General features: G+C 39.2%; 1 protein-coding gene across 2 annotated transcripts in view; it reads right to left on the reverse strand.

The window, feature by feature from the left end:
* hdac4 (histone deacetylase 4) overlaps nucleotides 1-20,126 on the reverse strand; it is a 244,530-nt gene that overhangs the window by 136,180 nt on the left and 88,224 nt on the right. The window contains exon 3 of one of the 2 annotated variants that reach the window (XM_030124414.1): nucleotides 4,523-4,585. The exons of the other annotated variant lie outside the window; for it this stretch is intronic. Coding sequence (XP_029980274.1) covers nucleotides 4,523-4,585 — 63 coding nt within the window. The remainder of the gene's footprint in view (nucleotides 1-4,522; nucleotides 4,586-20,126) is intronic. 2 annotated transcript variants of the gene reach the window in all.

Raw genomic sequence — 20,126 nt, forward strand, 5'->3', positions numbered from 1 at the left:
CACCATCCCTGCTATCAGTCCCATCTCCTCCTCCTCTTACTCACTAACTCACTTCAGCATCGCCATCCTCCCTTTCCCAATTCAGCTTTTTTCTCTCTGCCCCCCCCTCCTCGTCACTCCTCTCACCTTCCTCCTCCTCCTCCTCCTCACTCCCTACAGCGTCTGTGCTCTGACAGTTATGTGTGAGTAGAGCGTGGGCTGCTGCTAATTTGTGCAGAGTGGGAGAAAGCTGTTTGTCTTGTAGGGATGAAGAGCCCAGTTTAGCCTGTATTGGTTTGATGGACGGCACCGACAGGCCACGCCCCCAAAGCTTCAGTACACATTAAACTCATTGGTCCTTGTCCTCTGTTCTTCACCGTTCTCCTCCAGTCACATGCCCATTCACAAATGCAGACAGATGCTCAGGCCCACATGTGAGCGTGGATGTGACTGTGAAAGGTGCTGACTTCTGCTGGTCTTACAGTTCTACCTCCTCCTGTGCACAGTTTAGTCATCCTGATTAATATGCACCCAAATCTGTCTCCATCTTCAGCCTCCTCCCCCGTGCTCGTCCTCATTTTCAAATCATTCACTCTGATTGACACTCACTCTTCTTTTCATCCCAAACTTGGAAAAAAAAACAACAAAGACGCTCTAAACTGACAGACTGGTGTGCTTGAGGTCAGCAGTGCTGACTGTTCTCATCCCATTAGGCTCAAATGCACTTCATATCAGAGGACACACACATAAAAAGGATGTGTTATTGTTGCTCTTGGAATCTACTTAATATATTCTCACACATCTCAAGAATGTGTTAATGGAGCATTGTGCTGTAATTATTCCAATAAAATGCTGTTGTCCTTTTTTGGCAGGTTTTTAAAAAGTTGGTTATTATTAGTGCTGTACCCAGCTCTACATTTTATGTCTAATCTGATCTGGTTTTTCACTGCAGGGAATTTACTATTCAAGAATTCCATGAGTGTTGTGGATGTGTATGATTTTAAACCAGCATTACTCAATTCCAATGTAAACCGCAGAGTCCGGAGTTGAACCCCAGAGTCCAGACCTGAACCCGAGTCCAGACCTGAACCCCAGAGTCCAGACCTGAAGCACAGAATCCAGACCTGAACCGCAGAGTCCAGACCTCAACCGCAGACTCCAGACCTCAACCACAGTGTCCAGACTTGAACTGCAGTGTCCAGACTTCAACCTGCAGTGTCCAGATCTCAACCACAGAGTCCAGACCTCAACCACAGAGTCCAGACACTAACCACAGATTCCAGACCAGAACCACAGATTCCAGACCAGAACCACAGAGTCTAGACCAGAACCACATATCTGTTGCTGTTTGGTTCCATTATTATCCACCTTGTAACCATTACTGTTTTGCACTACCACTGCTATTGTAACTAGATTGATATATTCACTTTATATTTTATTATAGTTTATTCTTTATACCACTTGTTTATTCTTATTTTATTTTTACTTTTTTTATTTCACAGTATTTAACAAGGTGAGAGCAAAACAGTATCTCTATTCTCTGTATGTCTGTTCATGTAGTGAATTGACAATAAAAAATGTTTGAAATTTAAATCAATGTTATATCAGCTCCAAATCTGACACAAATGTTTAAGGTATATTATGTTTCTTTGAGAATATAATTTCCTCCCTGACCTTCATTTTACAAAATGTCACTACTCACTATATATGCTCTACACGGGCTCCCTGTCTCTCAGAGAATAGACTCTAAAATTCTCTTGCTAGCATATAAAGCACTGAATGGTTTAGGCCCAAAATACATCAGAGACCTTCTAGTCCATTATGAACCATCCAGACCACTCAGGTCATCTGGTGCAGGTCTCCTCTGTGTTCCAAAAGTCAGAACTAAACATGGAGAATCAGCGTTCAGTTTCTATGCTCCGTATATCTGGAACAAACTACCAGAAAATATCAGGTCTGCTGAGAGTCTGAGTTCCTTTAAGTCAAGGTTAAAGACTCACCTGTTCACTGCTGCCTTTGACTAAAAAGCTTTTTATTTTTTAAACTTTAAATTCTCCTTCGAAACTCTGCACTGCAACTCTTACTTTAATATGTGTGTTTTTATAAGTTTGGGTTTTATGTGTTGTTTTCTTACTTGCTGTTTTTAATCACCTTTTACATGTTTCTTTTATAATGTTTTAGATGTGTTTCTTTTTCCCTTGTTGTTGTATTTCAATGCCCTGTGTGAAGCACCTTGAACTGCCTTGTTGCTGAAATGTGCTATTTAAATAAACTTGCCTTGCCTTGCCTTGCCTTACATGCTCCCACCACTGTATATGGGGACTTTAAACTGTGGACACTGTGGACTTAATAAAACTGGACACAGCAGACACAGAAGCTTTAGTTTGCCATAAACTTCAGCAGCAGTAACTCATGTTAAGTCTCACAAATGCATCTGTGCTGACCACCATCTACTGCAGGTCACACACTAACTTATGTGCCTACATCACCCATTCTTGACATTTAAGGTACAAGCTCATAACACAAAACAAAACCAGGCATGCAGAAATGGTTGTGAGAGTATGGATTTTTAATCTCTTCATTTTTCATGCCCAAATGGAAAGACACAACCTGGAGTTTATAAAAAATATTGACTTTCTGGTACACAATACAATTTGGTCTAAGTGCATCTTCCCTCCTACTTAATTTTTATCTTCATGTTGCATCTTCACATAGCTGAAACCAGCCTAAATATTGGAAAATAACTGTTTTGACTTTATTTCAAATTAGAAAACTGTTGAACTAAATATCTAAGTGACAGTAATAAATTCCCCTTGATAAATTGATGAATAAATCAAGTGGATACCTGATAATCAAAGCTATGAATCAGTACATTTGGACCTGAACTTCAAATTTTCCATCAAATCTGTGGGTGTTATTTGCACTTTTTGAACTTTTTTCCTTTAAATTGTGTAAAACCTGTTGAGGATCCTGATATTAGTATTCGGCCACCCTTAGAAAAAGTTCTGTTATCAGATAGTTTGTAACAGCTCACCATTAGTCAATCTAACTCTACACAAAACAGCTTTCAAATGTGCTTCAGTGTGAACCCATGCATCAGTAACCCCACTGGTTGGAATTACTACATTTATGAATTCATTCTTCAAAACACAAATATGATTGTTGTACATGCTAGATATTAAAGTGCAAAAACAAGTCAAATTGAACCAACCCTATTACCTATGTTCTCCATGTATTTATCTTTGTGTTTGTATGCAGTAACATGTGTCAGTGCTGCAGTCAAACATGCTATTAAGTGGCAATGACAGCCATATCTGTGACATCACTGCTGCCTCAGCATTTGCTCCTGCCACATGGGATAAACATACTGCTTGTGGGCTGATGACATGCTGATGTGCTGTGAACATCCCACGTTCCTGTCAACAAGAGTGTGAAGTTCCAACTAAATGTCATGCATGTACATCCGTGCACATGCACATGTGTGGTGGCATGTGCACTGCAGGTTCCAAAAGAAGTCAGCCGCTGAATAATACATTGTTGTGTTCTAAAAACAACATGTGACGTGAGTTGGTGCAAATGATTGCACACTCAAATACTAAATGATAAGTTCTCGCACATAAACAGACAATGACATACTGGACTTCTAAGCCGTTTATTAGCCTGCTAATGCTACCATGATAACAGCAAATCCACCACTGAATACCAGGGCTCTAATCGGCCCTGGTTTACAACACATCAGTTCACCAAAGACATGACTACATCAATCACTCAGCTCACTAAGTGGGTTTCACAGTCAGCATAGGTCTAAATGCAGAGACGATACTGCAGGCAGCTACAACAGTCCAAGGATCTCTCACAATGTGCAGTCATAGACAGTAAATGAAACACGGACATGGTGAGACCTCGTCAATTTCAGCTCAAACTATCAGGAACATATTAAATCACTCTGATGTCAAGGACTACTGGAAATCCACCCTCTTTGATTTGACTTTTGATTCTCTGACTCAGTGTTTCTTTTGTAAAAACACAAAAAAAATCTGCAATATGAGGTCTTATTCAACAGCTTAATATTCAATAAGTGAAACAATACAATAAATAAAATTATCATATTAAAATAAAAGCCTACAACAATAACTTTCATTACCATTTCATCACCCATCACCCTTGCGTAATAATCACAGGGCTACAGATCTTGTTGAATATAGCTATAGGGCTGAAACCGCACTTAAATATTTGAAGCAGATTGAGAAAAAAAAACTGTGAATGAAGGTTTGAGTAAAGGATTGGGTTTGGCAGAGGTACGAGCGCCATTCTACATGTCACTGCTATGTAAACTGTGTAGCAAGAGCAGATGGATTTATATCAACCTGGCACCACTTATGCAACATGTTAAAGACATGTGGTCGGATGTTGTCGTCTGTGTCAGGGCAGATTGAACTGAAAAAACTCCAAATCCAAGAATGAATCCAGCAACCGTTCATATGGATTTCCAAGTAAGGACACTGAAAATAAAAGAAAAGACACACAGAGAGAGAGGTCCTACCAAAATGTTTGAGTGGTGCTGCTTTAAGAAGTCCCAGAGGATGGTCTTTACTGGTCACACCACCTAACAGCAACAGAAGACACCATTATCAAAATATGCAAAAAGACGTAGTTCACCACAGCTGCAGAAAACATAAGGGTTTCAGCTCACATTAAGTGACATAATAAATTCATGTCTCAGGAGCTGGTGTTAGTCCACTGTACGTGAAGGTGAGTGACTTCTATGACCACGCCTTTACCACAAGACACACTCACGATGATGGTTTATTTTAGAGAATTCAAATTAAACCAGTAGTAGTAACAGACTGGGGGTAGAATTCCCACAAGTCCAATGTATAAGTAATTTGATGTCATTCCTGTTTGTTCCCGCTGCTCCGTTTCTCTACAAATGATGCCAAATTCAGTTTGAGAATGTCTCAATGCTCCTGCCTCCGCAGTTTTCAAGTCATGTCACTCTATGGAGTTCGTAACAAAACTGGTGAGAAATATTCCAAAGGAAATAACAGACAATGCCTAAGGGCTAGAATATGCATTTGGGAGTTATTTTGTATTTATTTGAACAATAAGCTGTTAGCAGATCCCAGTATCAGTTTAGCCAAGGTTCCGGAAGAACTGAAGATCGTCTGTTCTTTCCCCTGGAAATAATCTTAGAACAACCTTGGAAATTATTGTTGTAAGCAGTAGTAAATATACTGACAGATTTGCATTTCCACATGATTATACACGGATGAAAAAAAAAAAAAAGACATAATCAAATTTTCTTTTTATGCTTTTAGTTGTGATTATACATAACTTACTGAAACCCTCTACATATGTGCCAACACACCATAAAAGACCTAATCATACCATACTTGTTTCATGTTTGTTGGTCCAGAATTCAGCCACTTTAACTATTCTTCAAATAAGGCTATTTATAAACATGATGGAGTAAAACTACGGTCAGGATGCAACATGATGGAGTAAAACTACGGTCAGGATGCAGCATTTAACACACACAGCAAAGTCAAGCAACAAAAAGCAAGAAATACTATAACACAGTGTCTCACGCAAATGTAGAAAGTTCCATCACGCCTGCAGACAGATTTAAGGAAAGAAATCCTAGTGTGAAAGTAGTGAAAATGTGAGGAGACCATGTGCTGTGTCACACATGACAAACCACCACTATAAGGAGATTGTTTTTCTGGGTTGGTAGGCGCTATTTCCAGCCTCAGCAGACTGGGCCATGATTAATACATGATGGAAGGAGGAGTCCTCATTAAATATTCATATCATATATACACAACAAACACACAAAACACACAAATATCATACACACAGACACACAAAATGCACAGTCTTCAATGGCATCGTCTAGACAAAGGATGGGCCCACGGCCTCTATAGGCTACTATACAAAATAAAGTAAATACATGAATGCTGAGGAGAGGAGGGGGGAGAGGAGAGGAGAGGAGAGGAGAGGAGAGGAGAGGAGAGGAGAGGAGAGGAGAGGAGAGGAGAGGAGAGGAGAGGAGAGGAGAGGAGAGGAGAGGAGAGGAGAGGAGTAGCAGATGTCAGTGACACCAGAGCTTGATGGACGACAGACTCAGACCAAAACCACAGACAGAGGAATCCAAAGTCTCCTGTAATATGATAGTGAACACCGTTTGCACCATACGTCTGTCATATACTCTGTTCCACTTATTGGACACATCAGTTTTTGTGTTACCTGGTTTCATGTTATTAAACCTAACTAAAAATGGAGCCAATGTAGAAGAACCTTATTGTTATAACACACTGGTGGATACAGGTGTTAGGATTGGTCTGTAAAAATAAGACATACATTTTTTTCCAGGACTTCTTTCAATCTCATCTGTTTGATTTTGAGCCTCCAATAAGTGATCTGATTCGTCTTTAAATATTTGCTTCATAAATTCAATCTCAAGTTGAACAGAATCTTTAGCTATGTTTGACTTTGATTGACAGGCCTGTTTGTCACCTCACTCACCTGCCGAGTCAGACTTTTGACGAGTCTGTTTACTTAACACACACCTGAAGGACAGATCCACTGTAGTTATAGCTCACAGGTTCCACTGTTAAGACTGTAACAGGATTTTGTGCCATAATGCTTCATGAAATTCACTATTTCAATTTGCCATTTAGCTAGTCTGTCATGTGTCGTGTGCACACATGTTGTCCAAATATGGTCATTTCCAAAAACAAAAATTGCAAACTGTTGTCTTCAAAACGGTGGTTCAGAAACCACCTGGTGTACAGTTGTGTCTAATAAACAGTAATGGCAGCCATTCAAACTGTGATGAATATGCACACCAATTAATACTTATTAGCTCATGAGCATCCATGATATTTGGTTTACTGGCCCACTGTAAACAATGAAAAAATTACTACACTAGCACCCTTCCCCAAGGTGAGTAAAAAATGCACATTCACACATTTTAGAACATTTGACCCAGTATAAAAAATAATAATGCACATTAACCAACATTACTGTTAATCACTGACATATGCTAGGCTGCAAAAATTAAATAAATAAATAAATAAATAAATAAATAAATAAATAAATAAATACAATAAGTAATCCAATTTTTATGTAAGTGAGGGAAGGGAAAAAGTTTTTTTGTGTTTTTTGCATCAAAAATAGGGTTTGTTTACATTTCAAACAAACATGGCATTTAAAGGGTTAAAAATATGCCAGTCATTGAGTATTTGGTATTTTTGTTTATGGCTGAAGTTGATGAAATACAAAAAATTGTAAGAAGTTAAAAACAACTTATTACGTGCTTTTGGTGGTTAGGAAGGGCCTCTCTGGGCGAGATACCAGAGGGTCAATTGATGAATATTAAAGCATCCAGTTGTGTTTGCAATGTCAACTTCATGTGATATATATTAAGACACTGACTGCATTTTTCAGTCCAACAAGTTTCCATTTGTTCATTAATTGCAGAATGGTTAAGAACCGAGCTCTAGGTCCACATATAGTGTGTATGCAGTTGTCAATATGTCTAGACTGTAAACATAACTACAGTTTTAATATCTACTCTGATGCTGTGTACAGGTTTGCTGCCAACATAGATGGGGAAATATTGCATTTCTGTGTCACTCCCATCTCTTACACAGCTTAATAACGCCCACTGCACATGAAGCAGGATGGTGATTATGAAGTAAACAACGCCCTGCAGGGTGCTGCTGCCATAGGACTCCGATGTAGTATTCTGCTGTACACTATATGATGGAGGATATATAACATTTATTGAGCCCATTTGGAGAGTGATGTGGTCTCAGGCCATTTATAGATACTTTAATGTGCTGACCTTTGTGACCTCTACCATATGTATGTCCCACAGCAACAGTTATGCATATTACATCTCTCTTGTGATTTTCTAGGAATATAGAAATAGCCAGCAGATGGCCAATAAATGTACACCAAGCAATGACTACATGCATAAGCCCAGACAGGAAGGTGATTTTCTTATTTCTCATTTGTAGAAGCTTGGACGTGTCGACAGACTTCCTTGTGGACAGACATACGCGATCACCGCATGGAAAAGGAAGAGGGGGGAGCGCCAAGTTACCGATGCCTGGCAACGAGACAAGTTGGCTGAGAGGCTTTCAGGAAACAGGCGTGGCTGCTTCAGTGGATGCACAGCCGGTGTAAAACGGTGAGAAGAACACCATCCACAAGCCACACAGAGGACACACACAACCCTGGAAAGTCCATAAAAACAAACACACAAAGGCACACAGTGTAATTAATGTGTACACACACACACACACACACACACACAAACACAAGCCAATCCTCAGCCCTGCTACACCCTAAAGGTGCCAAGTCACCTTGTCCAGGCCACCCTTTACCTCCACCTGACAGCCTGTTACTACCACACTGCCAGCCACGCCAACCTGTCTGGTCCAGTACACGTCGGTCTGGTGGATTTGGAGGCCTTTGTATCAGTTCTCCTGTGCCAACTATGCCATCCTGTCTGCTGAGACGATGCCCTTCTGCTACAAGACAAGTCTGAGCCATTCTGACACAGCGCCAGGAACGCCAACCTGTCAAGGCCACGCAAAACCAGCAGAGAACCTGCTGAGGAGCCAATATACGATGAAATCACCTCCCAAATGAGACATCTATTATATGAATGATGACAAAACGAACCTGATCACTCACTAATAAACAAACAACTATGATAGACATAAAAATGGTCATGGTTAATAGATTATCAGTCTATCAGTTACAGAGCTGACTTAAAATCTTGAGTGAAAGTTGAAGACATTAGAGTTATTTGTACTTTTAATTGATTTCTAAAAGATATAACAAAGACAACATAACACATAAACATAAAAGTCCAATGTCAGCACGATACCAGCAAGTGGGTCTCTCTCTCCCATCAACCAAGAGTGAAAGAGAGAAGTTTAAAAAGATGAGAAAAATATAGGGTCAATGTCTCTGTATCTCAGTGTCATATTCCATCAAGAATCAATACCAAGATGAATTTCTGAGGTTGTCAGGTTCTGCCGCTATGTTAGAGTCCTGTGGTCTTGATGCAGGAGATCAATCTCCCTGTAGAAGTGGGTGGTACTTTCACTGGAGGACAACTCATCTAATTAAAGGAAAGTCCATATTTGACTTCATATCAGTGCTCAGTAGGAACTATATTGATATCTCCAACCATTTCCATGTTATAAGCCATCAAAATATGGATCATTTGAAGTACAGGCATATTTTTTATATTTCAAAAATTCAAAATGAAGTTACATAAAAAATTTGAAATTAATCCAACCAGTAGTTTCGAGATGTTTGAAGAAATTGCTAACAAAGACGACAACAGACACAGCACCTTCACGATAGCTCATGGCCTATCAGCCGGTGAGCTAAAAAATTACACAAAAGACAACATAAAAGTTGGAACATTGGGGAAAAAAAATTGACCTTTGATTTAATAATCTCTTATAATTTTATTCATCTCAATGTTAAAGCTATACCTACCGATGTGGCATTTCTCACAGCACTTAGTAAAAGTTTGAACATGAACAACCCGCCTCCCTCCAAAGCCCCGCCCGCTCATCCCAAGTCGTCAGACATGGACGCATGGTCAGAGCCCCGTTCGGCACTATTTGACGCAGGGGGTACCCCTTCTGCATCAGATTTCAACGCGGAGGGCAGCCTGATAGACCTGTATGTAAATCCCTCAGTGTCATTGAGCTCTGACGCTTTCCTCTTACCTGATGCGCGTGATGGAAGCGGAGGTGGAAGTGGAGGTTCGGTCCACTTCAGCGTGTCCGTAGACCCCTCCCTCAGTAATCAGACCCATCATCCACCTGCCGCGGCCCCTGTTCCATCAGTAGACCCTGAATTTAAGGGTCTGGTCTGTGCAGCACTGGGTCAGTGTCTTCAGCTGATGAGGTGCCCAGCACGCGCACTGTGAACGCGCGACCTCCGCGAATTTTCCGTGGACATTTGAGGTTTCATAGTCCATACATTTATCGTCTTACATAATCCTACATTGTGTGACACCAAGTACATGTACCTGAATCAGTACTGCGGTCATAAAAGCTGAGCTTCCTGCAGACCTATCTGTTCAGTCCAGTACAGCTGACTTCCGGACTTTTATCTCCATCCTTCATTCATCAGACTCCTGTTTGTTCCCCTTAGTTGTTGTTTCTGTTAATAAATCCGTTTTTTTCCTTCCACATGTGCATTTGAGTTTTATCCATACACATCATAGACAGTAGACTGTGGTCCGTGACAGGAGGAGCAGCGTGAGTGAAGCGTCAGATTCAGAGGTACGCATATCAGATGCGGAGCGCGAGAATGGATCGGATACTTAACGGCCATAATGGATGATTGACAGGAGGCTCAGCCAGGTTCGACCAATTATTTCATTCGGACCGACTAAAATGATTGGTCAGACTTTTATCAGAACTATATGAGAATTAAACATTTTTGAGTTTCAAAACCTGGTGGATTTCTTTTATATTTTAGTTTGACACATGCTTATTAGGAGCATTTTAAGATGACAAAAGAAAAGTGTAAAAATGCCACATCATATGGTATAGCTTTAAACCAAAAAAAGAAACTGAGTTCTTCAACAAGATGACAATGATGCAACTGTATACAAATGCCATGACAGATATATAACAGTAACTTGTGGTTTTAAATCTGCCTTTATGGTCAGAACATGACATAGGAAACAAAACACTTCCAAATCTCGACAATTCAAAGCAATAATAATGATAAAAAGCTTGTCTGACATCAAAATACTCATGAGTAACATAGCATAAAACAACACTGAAATATTCTGTAAATGTTTCAGCTGACAATGTTAACAAAATAAATCATGTACATAAAAGAAAAATGTGATATAAACTAGGGCTGCAACTAATGATGATTTTAATAATTGATTCATCTGTAGATTATTTTAATAACTAACTAGTTCAGCGGATAAGCAAAGTAAGCTGCGGACAAGTCACTAATGATTACATCCCAGCAATAGCCTCAGGTTTAGTTAGCGAGCACTTGCCCGCTGCCTAGACTTGTTATGGCTAGAGACTAGCAAGAAAGTCTTCAACCAGCTCTGGTTATAGGCTGTCAAACTAGTGTTGTATCCATTAGTTCCAGTCAGTGATAGGTAACGTTAGTCTGGTGGCCTTATAAACGGAGATGGATGAAAATGTATTAATTACGACAATCGTGTCTAATAACTAGCTAGTGGGCTAAAGTAATCACAACACATAAGCTATCTTTCGTTAGGTTTACATTATGTTCCCAGTGGCCACAGCAGCCCCGTTGGCCCAAAACATCCTGGGCCATTTTTTCATATTCATTTCATATTCAAGTTTTGTTACATAAACGGCACAGAACGTTTCAGCCAAACGGGAATACCTGGCGTCCAAAGCCTCAGCCATGCTGCTCTGAGTTTTTGTCTGTTACACTACACAGTGTGCAGGCATGCCTCAACACTAACATGCATAAGACCCAACAAATCAACTGCAGAATTTGTTGCCAACTCTTTTAAGAATCAATTTGGATCGATTTAATCGATTCGTTGTTGCAGCACTAATATGAACTCACATCAAATGAATTTGTTTTTAAATGTTACAGTGTAGTTTTTCCCTGTATCATAACCATTAAATAGAAATACTTAACCCTTTAGAATAATGTAACGACAGGGACAGATTTTACATTTTGTAGTTTTACTGGGAACTGACGTTATTTTCTAACTTGTCTTGTCTCAGTTCTAGTCTCGGCGGGTCTCAGAACCTGTTACAGAAGACAGTAACGTCTACATTTCTTTCTCAGACACATCACACTCTGCATCACCCATAAAACTTTCCAATTAAAACTGCTGTTCTGGTCTAAATGCAAACAGTCAAATGGCAGGTTTCAAATGATGAGACCACTGGTTTGTAATCCAAATTAAATACATATGTGGTCACTGATGTCATTTATCTCTGCTGCTTGAATGAAGTCAAGCAGGGATACCACAGGAATACCACAGGGATACCAGTTATCCCTGTGGCGACACTGATACAGTTGTCTCTTATAATATTGATGATGTTTTGTCTGTATTTTTAACCTGTGTTTTTAAATTTATTCTATTTGTTGCTTGCTTGCTTGTTTGTTTGTTTGTTTGTAAATGGACTCCTGAGTCTGCAAATAAAGATGATGGTGATGATGATGAAAATCCACTGGTTCATATTGTGGCCATGTTCACCAGCTGCTCAGCACTTCCTTTGGGCATTCTGAACCTATAAGACACAGCGGTCAAACAAACAGCCCACAAGCCAGAACCGGCCCACCAATGGGTCCAATCGGCTCGTGGGATGAATGTGTGAAATGCAAAGACTCCACTGACAAAATTAAAAAGGATGTCAAAATCATTTTAGTTCAGGTTCCACAATGTGATCTCAAGTGGATCAGACCAGTAAAATACTATCATAATAACCTATAAATAATGACAACCACAAATGTTTCTCTTTGTTTGAGTAAAAACTTGACATGATTTTTTTTTACATGTATAAACCATATTTTAACAAAAAAAAAATGGGAATAACTTGAACAAATATGAACAACCTGAAATATGTTAAGAAAAATAAGTGCAATTTTACCCATATTCTGTTATTAAATGATTTGTGTATTTGTAGATCCAATGTGATCTGTAAGTTGCATTGTACATGTATAAATGATAAACTGATGTTTAATATTGTTAAAATTGCACAGTTTTTTCATAAGACATTTCAGGTTGTTCAGATTCATTCATTCAGATTTTTAAGGAAACTTTGTAGATGTAAACATTTCCACAATGTAGCTTTACTTTTTTCACTGCGATCATATTACTGATCCAACCCCCTGGAGATCTATGACTGTGTGTCTGTACATGTATGGGCTGCTGCCAGTAAAAGGGTTTGTGCTGAAGCAGCTTTAATGAACCTCTTGCTGTTGCTGTTAACTTAGGGTGACCAATCATCCTCTTCTGCCCAGACATGTCCCCTTTTCACATCCTGTCTGGAGCGTCTGGGCGGTTTTTATAAAGTTGCGAAAACGTCCGGTTTTCATTGTTTTTCACAGGAAAAACTCTTTAAATGCATATGTATAGGCACAAGCACAATTTCGATTTCCATCACTGTTACTGTTCCCGTGCAATTGGAAAAGTTCCAAATCCCGCTGGAAGAAAAGACTTTGCGCTTTCTGGTCATATATGGGACATTACAGCAGTGAAAGGCACTGATCAACACCAGCCTATGGATGTTGGGATAGATAGACCTGTCTATAAACGCACTATAAAGGGGGTGTCAAACATACGGCCCACGGGCCAAAACCAGCCCGCCAAACGTTCCAATCTGGCCCACAGTAAGAATTTGCAAAGTGCAAAAATTATACTGAAGTTAAGAGTCAAAGGTGTCAAACGTGTTGTTCAGGGGCCACATACAGACCAACTGTGATTTCAAGTAAAATAATAACATAACCAATAAATTATGGCCTGAACAAATATGAACCTGAAATGTCTTAAAAAATTAAGTGTAATTTTAACAATATTCTGTCTGTTACTAAATGTTTTGTGCCTTTGTAGATCTGATCCGTAATGCCCATGTATAAATGACAAGTTGCCTCATTCAGTAAAAACCTATAAAACTAAGTTCTGTTCTTTTGTTTATGTGTATTACTCCACCCTGTTATGACACCTAAAACACACAGTAAAGCAAAACCTGATCTTGCCAGATCTTGAAAGTAGAAGTAGTCCTGAAAAAAAGGACACAGGTAAATACACACAGCAGCTTTTATAATAACTCTACAGCTAGAATAATAAAATAAGTAGCCTGTTTCACTAAAGTATCTTCTCTGGGGTTATAGGCGCTTTGCACCGAATACTACGTTACTTATGTAGCATGTGATTAAGTATCTCAAGGCTGAGCCAAGTGTCCTCTTTTGGAAATCAAAATATGGTCACCATATGTTAACTGAAAACAACTCCAGTGTGAGACAGCCTGTTAACAGAGGTTTCAAGTACCAGTCAAGTTGACCTTTGCTGCATGCTATCCTTATCTTTGCCTCCTGTCACGTCACTGACAAAAAAGAAACAAAAGGCCTGAAAGTTTAATTAAAAGAAAGATTAAGTCAGTCCTCCTACAACCTTCCTTTTCAACATGTCTATACACTTAACTTCACTAACCAAAACTGAATGGGACACACATTTGGTTCTATTGGATTTAACAGGCAATATGTATTTCCACACAAACAGAATACCTGCTCAGACAGAGGGAAAATGTGGACTGGAAGAAGATTGGCACGAGTTGGCCCATGATGATATGGAGATGCATTCTGAGTGTGCCCTTTCACCACAGAAAGAGCTCAAAGTGCAGGAAATAGAAGGGAGAGGAGCAGAGGGGTCACTGGATAGAGAGAAAGGCCTCTCTGTTTGTAAGAGCATTACACATGTGGACGTCACATGGCAGATTCCACTCATTTGTTATGCAATAGGTCACCAATATAGTAAAATACACATGCAGCTCTACAATGTTCACACAAACATCACACAGGCACAAGAATAATCCCAACATGTACTTTAGACCAGGGTTGTCAAAAACGCGGCCTGTGGGCCAAAAACCAGCCCACCACAGGGTCCAATTCAGTCTGCGGGATGAATTTGTGAAATACAAAAATTATACTTAAGATTTTAAGTCAAGGATGTCAAAATTGTTTTAGCTCTGGGGCCACACACAGAGCAATTCAATCTCAAGTGGGTCAGACCAGTAAAATACTATTATAGTAACCAATATGTCATGCCATACATTTACATTTAAAGCAGTGTATAACTTTCATCACAAAACTTTTTTTCAAATTTGTAAAACTTGAGTGATAGCCTAATTATCACTAACCCATTAGTCTTTTCGTGCTTACACACCTGAACTACTTTCCTCACAGTGACCAACTTCGAAGACCTTTTGCATATACGATTTCACCACCTTACTGTTTTATCCAATTAAATATTTATTCATTTAATTTTTCAGTTACAGCTCTAAAACATGTGAGTTCAAGGTGATGTTAACCTTGTAACCAATTCTTATCAGTTCACCCTTGAGTCCTATATGCTTGTGCCAAATATGAAGATGGACCTCCTGAAAACATTGTTTATTTTTATAATAAATATATATATGTAAGAAAGATTGAGCTGAACAGAGAGTGGACAAGACAAACCAGCACCAGCCCATGGGACTCTTCAGGTAATTCCACCCTTTCTGTCTTACACTTTGTTTTAACTACAACTATCTTTGCTGTGTGTTTGGATGCCTGAAACATGGGAGTGCATGAGACATGCCTGGTCATGCTGGCTGATGTTGTAAGTGTTGTACTGTAGCCACCAGTGTCAGTCACTAACCACAGTGGGCATGTGTTCTCTGGGATTATTTGGTGTCTTTCGTGTGGATTGACCAGAGGGCAGGGCTCCATTAATGGGCAGAGGAGATGTTTGGAAGGCCTTTATTAATCATGGTCGTATAATAGCAAAATAATAAAATAATAACAAATTCTGAGAATAATAGCTCTGAAATAACATGTAGAAGAAGATATAAAGGACTAGAACATGCATGTGAAACCAACATTCACCTTATAAGGATGAATAACAAACAATTTAATGTGCAAATTAGACACGTGTTAGCAGGAAAAAGAAAACTATTGTTGTTTCTTTTATTTGGCCTACTGCATTTACTAAGCATCAAATGTTACACAACTCCCCATGTTAAAGCAAATTTAACATAATTAACATCCAGCATTCTTTGTTTTCTACAAGTGTATGCTAAGCTTGCATTAATAGTTAGCATTTTGCTTTGGCACAAACAAAGTTTTAATTCAAATTAAAGCTATACTGTGAATATTGCCCTTAAATACATATTGGAGTCCTTTCTGTCTGCATCTCTCTGATATTAGGGAATTATTATTACAAAAAAAAAAACCCAAAAAATAACAAAACAAAACAAAAAATAGGCCCAATGGCCCTGTATCTCACCAGCATGTTCTATCAGGAATCAATACCAAGTTGAATTTGTGAGGCTGTCAGGTTCTGCCGCTATGTTAGAGACCTGTGGTCTTAATGCAGGAGATCAATCTCCCAACAGAAGTGGGTGGTACTTTCACTGGAGGAGAATTCAACTAATTAAATAACAGTCCAATTTAGAATTCCTATCAGAGCTCAATAGTAACTATATTGATATCTTTGACCATTTCCATGTTAAGCCATCACAATATGGATCATTATAAGTAAAGGCAAATATTTAATATTTAAAAAAAATCTAAATTTCTCAAAACTGTGAACAACTTTTGTAGATATTGTCACAAGGGAGCTATACACAAAATTGAAATGAATACAATCATTAGTTTTGTCGGAGAAAATGTTTGAAGAAATTGTTAACAAAGACAACACCTTTACAAAAGCTCATGGTCTATGGACTGGTGAGCAAAAAAAATGGTTTATGTCAGTGAAATATTTTTATTCTATTTTATTTAGAACTAGTATTGGCTACAACAGATGTTGTAAAATGTTGTTGCCAAAAGAGTTTAATCTTTTTGTTGTTCCAAGTTCAACCAAAACACCCTCAGATAGTTAGCAAACCTTCACCAATTCCAATTCTGAAATTCAAGAAGCCTGCAGCATACATCAACAATAGAAAAAGCTAAAGTACTATACTGTTAATTAGCACATCATGTTCTATCTATGTGTCACTGTTATGACCTGGCTCAGAGGCCACAACAAAGAAGGGGAACACCATAAATGAAGTTTAACACAAGAATACTTTATTAAATCAAAGTAAGCCAAATTAAGCCAAATTAAACCAAATTAGACCAAATTAGACCAAATTAGGAAAAAACAAACTAAAGTATTTTACAGAATGTAAATGAGTCATCAGTAATGTCAGTAGTGTAGGTGTGCATGAGTGGACGTGTGCTGATGTGAGTGTTGAAAAGTGCAGAACAGAACAAAATATTAAAGCAACATAACCAACCCAAGAGCTAGCAAACCAAGGACCTTTGAGGGCAGCAAGCAGAGAGCAAGAGAGCTCTGCGGAGAGAGAGAGCTAGAGAGAAGACTACAGGCAGACTATTTAAGGGCAGGAACTCTGGGCGCCACAGGTGTTCCTGATCTCCTCATCAGGTGCCTGTTGGAAGACAAGAGCTGGAAACATACATAGCTGCCCCAAGAGGACCCCAGGGGCCGTAACAGTCACTGAAATGTTTTTATTTTTAGGTGGAATATGTTAGAACTGGTATTGCTAACAGTGGCTAGCAGTGGGTAGACTAGTGGAGACTTTGACGTTTAACGTTAGTTAAAAGGGTAACTACATTGTCAACCCTGTTGGGAAATCACTGACTGCATTTTATCCAACCCAAAACACACAACACCTAGAATTTGTATTAGCACATTAGGAGAAATGCCACTAAAACCAAGGCTTTTGCTGGTGCTCAGGGACCAACTCTAGATCATGATCAGAACTGATTTAGAACCTGTTTTTGTCGGCGGGGGGACTGGATGACCAAGGGGTAACTGGGTGTAACCTGCACTGCGACAACAGGCAAACTCAACACAAAAAGGCCAGAGACATAAAAGGCAGAGGGAGGGGCTACCATTGCACTGCCCTGCCCAGAAGAGTATACCGGTCCTATTAACGACCAATTGGCAGAGAGATCTGATGAGATACAATAAGATATGAGGTATATTTAAAACGGGGCGTGAACAAAAGTAACCCATGAACAGCATGACTTCTATAGCGACAACTAAACCATAAGACCTTGTCCCAGTGCCCCACAGCCTCAGGTGTTGTAGAAGATCAGGCTTGGGGGTGGGGGGTAGCACACATCGCATCTAAGAGAAGTGTGTGTTGATAGTCGAGTTCCAGTGCTTGAATAAATGATTCATTGAGTCATGTTCCAAGTGACGATCTAAAAATATTGACTCCCAGGGCAGAGGAGGTATTTACAGCACATAAAAAGCCACCTCCATCACCCCGTCACAGCCACCCCTCCATCACACCCTGCCCCCCCAATCAGACCCCCACCGTCATCTATCAGTCCATCTTCCAGCAGAATGTCTTGGATCAGTATTTGTCCCCAATAATGGAACTCATCCAGAGGAAGGCAGGCAGGAAAAGCTTTCAAAGTATTCCTCCAGTTGATATGGGAGCTTCTGCAAATCCCCATGATCACTCCTATTTCCATTTTCAGGCCAAACACTCTGTGTGTAAAAACCCCTCACACATTTTTCTCTTAAATAAATTCACTCAAATCCATCTCATTCAGTTCCCTTCAACCATTTTCATTCCTTCCTTTAATATATATCTCAATTTACAAAAATAGGACAGTTCAAATAAAGATTTAAGGGGGGTGTAACGGCAGAAAGGAAATAGAAAATTCATTACATTTAATATATCAAACACATTATTTATGTTTTCATTAGGGTAAAATCATCGGAAAATATGGGGGCTTGACGTTTTACATTTCAAATGACACCAAATATTTTGCAGCTAGTTTAAAGTTCAGTTGGACATTTGGTTATTTATTACTGTGAGTCTGTTGTTCAATGATTCCTGCTTATGTGTTTTGTTTTGTTTTTTTTGGGGGTTGTTTTTTTAAAGGGATTTATTAGTTTAACAGTTCTCTGAGAACACAAACATTATTGTGATAAGTCCCCTTCTTCTGTCTTCTAGTTTTATTTTATTTTGTCAGCTAAAACACACTCCTAATGTTTCAATGTTCGGTATTAATTTTTAATCAAATACATATGATTGTCAAAAATGTTTTAAATGTCATCTTACACATCCAGATTTGTGAAATGTTTGACTGTTGGGCAAGTGTTTGTCATGTTCCAAGTAGACTTGCATGACTCGGAATGCTCAGGAATTGGCCAATTTTCACATGATCTGGCATGACCAGTGACTGGCCAGTCAGACTGAAACTGACTGATTTTGAGCGCAGGTCAATTCCTACCGCACCGCATAGCCACCATACAACTGTACAAAGTGAAAGCAAAACTTTAGATGTTTTACAAATTCCTCTAAGTCTCCCGCTGTTGGGCACCTCAATTTCTTTTTCCCTACCTTCGGAAACTTTCATTTGAGGGGGCAGGACGTTTGTTTAAGGGGGCACTGCCCCCTCCAGAACTGGGCCCAGCCAGACCTATGATAATTATCGTATTTGTACAATCATTTTACCCTCTGTATGATGTATAATCAATAATTCCAAAAATCTAATAATGTACGATAATTTGACCCCTTCATTACACAACTAAATTAATTAATTACCAAATACAAATAGGATACGGATCCTTCACATGGTGCTGGACTTGTTTTAATTCATCCTCTCACATGCCTCTCTACTCATGAGGCAGGGCCTTGATTCAGCCCAAAGCATGTAGAAGTTGGGAATGTATAACTGGTGATCTGGTCCATTCAGTGCAGTGGTTCATCCTGTGGTCCACATATGTAGAGACACTTGCTTTTTTCCAAGGTTCTGCCAGATTATTTCAAAGTAAAACTTGCAGCTTGTAATACAGTACGTACGGTCTGTGATAATGTGTTACTAAAGCAGATGCTCTGAGAGCCACATCAGAATAAAAATTGGGTGTGCATGATAATTTCCCTTCAAATAATTTTCAGCTGCTGGTACAATACGGGACTGACTAAAAACCAGGCATTTCAATCAATACACGTGTTTTCATACAGAAAACCTGGTATCTTTTTGCACACTTTTCTTCTATTTCTTTTCAAAGAAATGTTCTAATGGGAAAGTTACATTGCAACATCTTGTGTGTTGTGATCGGAATTGGCCAAAATCTGTATTGGCTGTCCAAGGACCCTGCAAAATCGGGATCGGCCCAAAAAATTTTAATCGGTGCAAATCTAGTTCCAACCTTAAGTTAAACTACAAATAACTGTCTGGTTTCTTCTACAAAATCAGCCCTTATACTGGAAATAAATAATAATTTGACATTTATCATGACTATTATCGTTACAGACTGTTGTGTATCTTTGTATCATGGTAAATTTTTGGCCCTATCACAGCCCTAATTTGTATTAGTGCATGGGAAAAATCATTGCACAAGAATGTAACATTAAAAAGAT

The sequence above is a fragment of the Sphaeramia orbicularis genome, chromosome 21 (assembly GCF_902148855.1).
Source record: "Sphaeramia orbicularis chromosome 21, fSphaOr1.1, whole genome shotgun sequence".
In the NCBI taxonomy this organism is placed as follows: domain Eukaryota; kingdom Metazoa; phylum Chordata; class Actinopteri; order Kurtiformes; family Apogonidae; genus Sphaeramia; species Sphaeramia orbicularis.